Raw genomic sequence first — 8,411 nt, forward strand, 5'->3', positions numbered from 1 at the left:
AAAACCATCTTTACATGCACTTCTGGGGGGAGGGGGTGTGGTATGGACATAGCCTCTATAGAGAGACATTTGGCAAAAATCATCAAAATGACAATTCTCACTTGGCTTTTGGCTGAGCAATTCTTCTAGGCATTCATTCTACAGATATCTTTCCACATTTGCATAATGATTTCCTTACAAGGTCTTAGTGACACTCTGTGGCACTGTTTGGAATAGCAGAAGTCTAGAAACTTAAATGTCATCAGAAGGAACAAGTTACATTGTGGTACATCCATAAAGAGGAATACTATACAGCTGTCAAAAGGAATGTATGCATAAGGAACCATCTTCAAAATATGTTAAGCACACAACAGGATGCATGGAATTCTTCCATTTCAGTTTTGAAAAAAGGAGATGGGACATATATACATATCTGGTGTGGTCTTTTTTCTGACACCACTTCTCACACCAAATGTGTTTTTTCCCAGATACCAAATACAGGTGATTTTTCTACATCAATTCTCCAACTTCCCAACACCAATTAGGTGCCTAAAATTCAATTCAGTTTTGACACTAATTCCCAGACCCCTAGGTTAATGGCTCAGTCCCACAAGACACCAGCCACAAATGGGACCCCCAGGTGACCCACACTCCTGTCTGGCCAACTACAAATTTGGGGGTGCTCATGACTCCCTCCTCAGGTTTGATAATTTGGTAGAAGGCTCACAGAACTCAGGCAAGTGCTCTATTTACTATTACCAGTTTAGGATAAAGGATGCAATTCAGGAGCAGCCATATAGAAGAGATGCATAGGGCAAGGGGGGCGGGGGGGCGGAGTGCCCTCTCTGGGGAGCCACCCTCCCAGCACATCTCTGTTCACCAACCCAGAAACGCTCTGAATCTCCAGCCCCGCCCCTTTCCTCTCCCCTCCCCGGAGGTGGTGGGGGAGCTCAAAGTTCTGCACCCACTAGATTGGTTTTTCTGGTGACCAGCCCCCACCTTGAAGCCCTGTAGGGGCCCTACCCTGAGTCACCTCATTAGCAGAAACTCAGATGTGGTTGAAAGGGGCTCATCATGAATAACAAAAGACACTCCTATCACTTAGGAGATTCCAAGGGTTTTAAGAGCTCTGTGCCAGAAACCAGGAACAAAGACCAAATATATATATATTTTTTATTACACCACATTTGGTTATGTATGTTTAGATTCTTTCTCTGGAAGGACATAAATTGTTACTTTCACTGCTTCCAGGGAGGGGAACCAGGTGGCCGGGAGTCAGGGGTAGGTGGTGACTCAGTTCAAAATGCAAAATGTACATGTGAAGATATTACCTATTTGAAAAACAAATTAAAAATACTTCCTAGCCCTTGTCTTGGCTTCTAATGTCCGCAATCTCCAGGCTTTCTTACCACCTCGCTCCTTGGGAGCCACTCATTGAGTATGCAGGGGATTCCTCTGCCATCTGACCCTTGTAGCTACTTCTCCAGCCTTCTCCGTCTTCCTTCTACCTCTCCCCAACACACCCTCCCCTCTAGGCAGCAGTTCCCTCTACACCCTGGTTCACTGAGCTCTATTCCAGCGGCACTGTTCTAAACTCTTCTAGGGATTAACTCATTCAAATCTCATAACACCCATTTTAGTATAGACCCATTTCACAGATGAGGCAATGGAGGAGATTAAATTACATACCAAGCCACACAGGAACCTGGAATGTGAACTTAAGCTGTCTGGCACCAGAGACTAAGTCTTAGTCACTAGTCTAGACTGTCTTTCCAAAAATATCCTTCCTCACAACTTCCCCCTTGCCCCGCCATGGGCAAAATTGACATTGTTCAGGCCCAGTTCAAATGCCACCCTCTGGAAAGCCTTCCATGCTCCCTCATTAACAAATTTACTTTTGTGGGGGGTTGTATTATAATAATTACATTATGTTTGATTGCAGCCCAGGGCAAGGACTAAGTCTTATTTCTAAATAGCCCGGGCCCTGCAGGCATTTCTAGACTGACTATAGAGCTGTTTCCATTTGAGCTTTTTAGTCCAATAGGTTAGGTTCCAGGCCCTCTTCTAAGGACTACACACACACCTTGTCCCCTTCAATCCCCTCTACACTGTGTAGATCTCATCATCCATAGGTGATGTCACAGAGGGGAAACTGAGGCTCAGGACGACTGGCCACCAATGGGAAGGGGAAGAGCTGTTCCAGAGCCTGAGCTCATGGGTCTCAACCACTGGCACCTCAACCTGGCAGATCCCCCTCTCCCCCCAACTCCCTTCCCACTCCCACCCTGGGTCAAGGAGCCAGGCCAGGGCCTGAGCACAGTTGGTGTCCTGTGGACACGAGTTTATTAGAGGGGACCCCGGTCAGAGTGGGTACAGTTGCAAGTTGGGAGCAGGGGGCAGGGGGCATGGGCAGCACTGCCAGCCTGAGGTCCATAGACAGGAGGCCACAGGGGCGCAGGCAGTAGAGCGCTGGGTCAGCGGGCAAGCCAGCAGGCTGCTCTTCACCCTGCAAGTGAGTGTCAGCGCCCAGGGCACTGCCGAGGCTTTGGGAAAACTAGGGGGAGAAGGACAGAGAGCAGCTCAGAGAGGAAACTTGTCAAGCTCACCCAGCCAGGAGGTGGCAGAGCTGGGATGGTGCCCAGGCCTGCTGGACCCCAGGCCCCGTGCCCCTCCTTCTCATTCTGTTGGGCCCCATACCCGCCTCCTGGGCTCCCAAGGCCACCCTCAGCTCCTGTCCCCAACTCACGGTGGAGGGTATAGGTGCCTGGCTCCAGCTGCAGCCGGAGCGGCAGGACGATGAGGAAGCCCCCACCCCAGGGGTCTTCAGGCACTGAGACACAGGCTTGGCAGGCAGCGCGACGCCACTCGGGGTCTGGGGAAGGGCACTTGGATAAGACAGGCAAGGGGCAGGGGTAGTGGCAGCAGTGGCTGCGGTGAGGGGGCAAGCCGCAGAGGGAACAGTGGGGTGGCGAGAGGCCGGGGCCTCGGGGGAGGGGAACCTGGGCCTTTGGACAGCTCCTCTGAGCCCTGCCGTGGTGGGGGCGCCGATCCCGAGTCCAGGCCCAGTGGGACGGCTCCTTGGCCATGACCTGGCATGAGTAGAGTGGATGGTAAATGGGGATGGGAGGTCCAGCCTCTTTCCCCGACCCCAGGATGCCAGCTGGCTGGCTGGTCCTCACCTCCTCACAGCACTGGCGGCTCACGACGGCCCGGAAGCCCATCCGTGCCCACAGCTTGTCCCTCTGGTGCAGGAAGTCTGACATGCGACGACGCCAATCTTTGCCCAGGGCCCACGGAAAAATCACACATTTGGGGTCCTCCAGATCCTCCTCCATGTCATTTGCAAGGTACCTGGCCGCAGAGGCGGGGGCCATAATAAGCATCTGCCATAAGAAGCATCTGCCCTGACCCATCCTACAGCTCCAAGCGTCTCCACCACCCACTGGGGCCACTCACAGAGCTAAGAACAGGTTGCTGTGGGTGTACTCGCAGAGCTTCAGGTTGGCACGCTGGAAGTAGACCAGCACCATAGCCAGGAGGTACTGCAAAGATGGGACATGGAGAGGTTAGGGAGGCCCTGGGTGGGGGGGCTGCACCAGCCTGTGTGCACCCAAGGAAGTTCTGGTGGGGGTTAGAAAAACCTCAGTAACATGGTGGGGAGGGGCCTGAAAGACAAGGGTTTAAAAGGGAGGCGCTCCCTCCACCAGCCCAGGGGAGCCAATGAATGAGCAGCACTCAAGCCCCACTAATTCAACCTTCCCCAGTGACCCCCGCCTCTACCCCCACTGTGCCCCCTCACCTTATCCGAAATCTGGAAACAGGGATCTTTGGAGAGGAATTCCTGGAGGAAACTGTGCTCTGGGGGTAGAGAGGAGGAATGGTGGACTGGGGTCACCACCCGCCCCCACAAGACAAGAGTGACATCAGAAGTTTCAAAGGCCAAGCCTCCACAGAACTCGCTTTCTGACACAACCCCCCCACCCCGCCCAAAACCGGGGTCTCCTGAGAAGGGAAGAGACGGAGACTTCAGGCGCTTGCACGGGAGGGTTAAGATTCCACCACTCACATCCGTTTCACATTTGGTCCCCACAGCCCCTCCCGTGCCAGCCCCCTCATGGACTCACCCAGAAGGCTGAGGAAGGCCTGGAGCTCCTGGTGCTGGGGGGAACGGAGAGACCCACTGCCCACGCCTTGACGGCTCCAGCCCCCCAGCTTTACCTGGGTGGCAACCGCAGGGGCAGTGGCAGGGTCTTGGGTGTCACTCATCTCATAGGGGGCTGGGGGGCAGGCGGGGTGGGGTGGGGCAGGGTGACCTGTAGAGAAAGCAGCCCCAGGACTCAGCAGCTACCCCCTCGACCCCACAAGTCAAGAGGATTGACGGGGCTGGCCTGACAGAGGACCTCCAGAAGGTGGAGGGACGGGGGTGGAGACGTGGGGGCTGGGAACAGAAGGAAACTGGGATTCGGATGGGGTGGGGAGCCAGAAAAGAAGCAGAGTTTTTGGAGGCTGCAGCACCCCACCCTCTTCCTGGCACCCCAGGCAAGGCCAGAGAGCGAGAACCACAGCAACAGGCACCGCTGAGGGCCTCCTAAGTGCCTGGAGCTGTGCTAAATGCTTTAAGGGCATTATCTTTCTTCATCCTGGTAGGTAGGTACAATTTAAGCCCCATTTTGCAAACATGGAAACTGAAGCACAGAGGTCTCACCACCACTTGAAGGCGGAGCTTGTCTGAACCCCAAAGCTGAAGATCTTAATTGCTCCTCTTGCCCTCAACTCTCAACCACCCCCTCACCCCGCACCAAAGCGGCAGGCTTGAAAGGACCAACAACTTCATGAAGGGGAAACCAAGGCCCAGAGAGAGGAATGATGCTACATGAACGCTTGGGTTTCAAGCCAAGTTGAGGTGGGGCCACCTCAAACATTTCAAGCTACGGAGAGAGAGACGCCAACTAACGGGCTCAGGAGAAGGTGCCGACCACCACCCCGTGGCCAACCTGGGGGGGGCCTCCATCTAGGTTCCCACAAGCAGCCCAGCCTCCTCCCCGAAGAAGCCTTACCTGAGCTCATGGATGACCTACAGCATAACTCCCTTCCCGCCGCTAGTGCGTTTATATAGCCCCAGCACTGCCCCGCCCTGTGGCCCTCCACCAATCAGGCCCCTTCCTGGGGAGGGGGTGGGCTTTCGCCATCACCGCCCACCTCTGCGCGGAGTGAGCCCAGTCTCTGTAGCTCCCCTCCCAGCTGTGGCTCCCCACGGTAAAAGCTTCTCCACACCTTTATCACCTACGAGACGGGTGAAGGCAGGCCAGCTGGACCCCAGGGCCTGAAAGGTGGCAGGACCCTCTCCCCACCTCTATAGAGATGCGGAGCCAAGGTGAGGGGCCTGGAAATGAGGCCTGGGCTGCAGCGAGTGGCTGATGGGTAAGTTATAGTTCACTGATTGTGCCTTGCTGGGGCAGGGTCGCTGGATGTGTCTGTGTTTGTTTCAGATCCAGGAATCCCAAAACCTGGGAGCCAGAGACGGGATGATCCTGGCGTGAGAATTCCCAAAGGCCGCATCTCCTTCCCAAGATCCTTTGGAGTAGGGAGAGACGGGCCAGTGGCTCCAAGCTGGGAAAGGAGGTCTTTGCCCAGGACCACCAAGCTTCCCTCCCACCCCCCCACCCCCCCATCCCCCCATCCCCCGCCCCCGAGCCAGCAGACCTTAAGGCTTTTCGTCTTCACTGGCTCGTTTACTCTCTCTACCAATCCTATGGGACAGTTAGCACCTGCATTCCTTTCCACATTTGACAGGTGACTTTTTTTCCTTAAATTTTTTTATTGTGGTAAAACATAACATAAAATTTACTACCTTAACCATTTTTAAAGTCAGTGGTTTTAAGTACATTCATATTGTTGTGCAACCATCACCACCATCCATCTCCAGAACTCATTTTGCAAAACTGCATCTCTATACCCATTAAACAATAACTCCCCATTTCCCCTCGCCTGGCCCCTGGCAACCACCATTCTACTTTCTATCTCTATGAATTCAACTCCTCTAGGTACCTCATATAAATGGAATCATACAGTATTTGTCTTTTTTGACAGGCTTATTTCACTTAGCATAATGAGGTTCATCCATGCTGTAGCATATGTCAGGATTTCCTCACTTTTTAAGGCTGAATAATATTCATTTTATGTATATATCACATTTTCCTTATCCATTCATCCATTGATGGACACTAGGTTGTTTCCATATCTTGGCTATTGTGAATAATGCTGCCATGAACATCGGTGTACAAATATCTCGAGACTCTGCTTTCAATTCTTGGAGATATATACCCAGAAGTGGAATTGCTAGATCATAGGGTAATTCTATTTTTAATTTTTTGAGGAAATGTCAAACTTTCCCACAGCGGTTGCACGATTTTACATTCCCACAAACAGTGCACAAGGGTTCTAATTTCTCCCATTCTTGCTAACGCTTGTTATTTTCTGTTTTGTTGATAGCCATCCTAATGAGTGTGAGGTGACAATAAGTGACTTTTTGAATACGTATTTAATTGAAATGGAGGCCCAGAAACAAGTTGAATCACTTATGCTCAAAGTCCCACCGCTAATAACCACAGAAGTGGGCTCAAGTCACCTGACCAACACAATGTGCATTTGGCCCTATGAAGTAGGTTTTGTGGTTCTCATGGCCATTTTTCAGATGGGAAACTGAGGCTCAGGGGCCCAACCTATTGACATTTGAATGAAAAATGAAGGAAATGTGGCCAGGCGGGTGGTGAGCACAGGGCCAGGTCTGGAGCCCAGGTCCCCGGACCCTAGATGCAGGCTCCTTCCTGCGAGACAACTGCTCTTCACTGGTGGACATCCAGCACCCGTCTCTGCTTTGCTCCCAGCCTCAGGCTTTGACCCAGGCTGCCAGTGTGTTTTCACTGCTGGGGATTGCCCCTCCTTTTCTGTGTCTCTCTGTGTCCCTCGGTTTCTCTTGGTTTCTGGGTCTCTCTGAACTCTCAATCTCTCTTTGGGTCTCTTGGTGTCTCTGTGTCTCAGAGTCTTTCGGTGTCTCTGGGTCTCTCTGGATCTCTTTGGGTCTCCAGGTCTCTGATATCCCTGAATCTTTTGGCCTCTTTGGGTCTGTGTGTCTCTTTGGATCTCTAGGTCTTTTTGGCTCTCTCTGGCTCTCTCTCAGTCTCTGAGTCTCTATGTGCGTCCTCTGAATCTCTTGGTCTCTTTTGATCTCTGGATCTCTTGTTTTTTTTTTGTGAGGAAGATTAGCCCTGAGCTAACATCCATGCCAATCCTCCTCTTTTTGCTGAGGAAGACTGGCCCTGGGCTAACATCTGTGCCCATCCTCCTCCACTTTATATGGGACACCACCGCAGCATGGCCTGACAAGCGGTGCGTCTGTGCACGCCCAGGATCCGAACCCGGGCGGCCAGCAGCGAAGCGCGAGCACTTAACCGCTATGCCACAGGGCCGGCCCCTAGATCTCTTGGTTTCTCTGGGTCTCTGAATCTCTTGGTCTCTTTGGTGTCTGGGTCTCTCTAGGTCTCTGGGCATCTTGGAATCTCTGGGTTTCTGAGTCTCTATGGGTGTCTCTGAGTCTCTTGGTCTCTTTGGGTTTCTTGGTCTCTCAATCTCTCTTGTCTGAGTCTTTCCTTGGGTCTTGTATCTTTGTCTCTCTAGTCTCTCTGGGTTTCATGGTCTCTCCATCGCCACCTCCCATGCTCCCTGAGGCCTGTGAGGCCTTCCCTGACTACCTGGTCTCCACCCTGTTGCGTGTGTGTGTGGTTCCCCTCGTGTACTTGTTGTCGGCCTCTCCCAGAAAGGAAACTGTGAACCCCGCGGCCTCCATAGCAAGCCCCCTAAACATGTTACTAAAGAAACTATAATTGAGGAGCCGGCCCAGTTAGCGCAGCAGTTAAGTGCGCTGGCTCTGCTTAGGGGGCCCCAGGTTTGCAGGCCCGGATCACAGGTGTGCACAGAGGCACTGCTTGTCAAGCCGTGCAGTGGCGGCCTCCCATATAAAGTAGAGGAAGATGGGCACAGATGTTAGCCCAGGGCTAATCTTCCTCACCAAAAAGAGGAGGATTGGCATTGGATGTTAGCTCAGGGCTGGTCTTACTCACAAAAAAAAAAAAAAAAGAAAAAGAAACTATAATTGAATCAGCTCATGTTTTTCCCAGCCACTCCATGAAGTGGGTATATTGGCAGCCTCGTTTTACGAATGAAAACAACAGCAACTAAAACACAGAGTTTGGGTTGTCTCTGAGAGGTTAAGTGACTTACTGCCAGCCACACAGCTGGTGGAGAGCCACATTTCAACCTGGCTGCCTGGCCCAGGCCCCACGTTGAGGCATAAGCTGGAGGGCCTGGCTGTCTGGTCCAGTGCTGTTTCTGGACAGGGCCTGACACAGAGAAGGTGTTCAGCAACACTGCGA

The 8,411-nt window shown here is 52.5% G+C and overlaps 1 protein-coding gene across 2 annotated transcripts; it reads right to left on the reverse strand.

Moving 5' to 3' along the window:
- Positions 1–903: 903 nt before the first annotated feature.
- Positions 904–4,245, reverse strand: SPDYC (speedy/RINGO cell cycle regulator family member C). 2 transcript variants are annotated; one of them, XM_087423223.1, is made up of 6 exons: positions 4,104–4,245; positions 3,779–3,837; positions 3,436–3,521; positions 3,159–3,330; positions 2,726–3,068; positions 904–2,533 (listed from the first exon to the last, which is right to left on the reverse strand). In XM_087423223.1, the coding sequence occupies exons 1-6, from the start codon at positions 4,243–4,245 to the stop codon at positions 2,499–2,501; spliced, it is 837 nt and encodes a 278-aa protein (XP_087279349.1). In that variant the 3' UTR covers positions 904–2,498. The 2 variants fall into 2 exon arrangements, with proteins under 2 accessions (XP_087279349.1, XP_014648641.2); XM_014793155.2 differs by having other exon boundaries at positions 904–3,068.
- Between the last annotated feature and the right edge of the window lie 4,166 nt (positions 4,246–8,411).

Source organism: Ceratotherium simum, chromosome 34 (assembly GCF_057802395.1).
Source record: "Ceratotherium simum simum isolate JZ-2026a chromosome 34, ASM5780239v1, whole genome shotgun sequence".
Taxonomy (NCBI): Eukaryota; Metazoa; Chordata; class Mammalia; order Perissodactyla; family Rhinocerotidae; genus Ceratotherium; species Ceratotherium simum.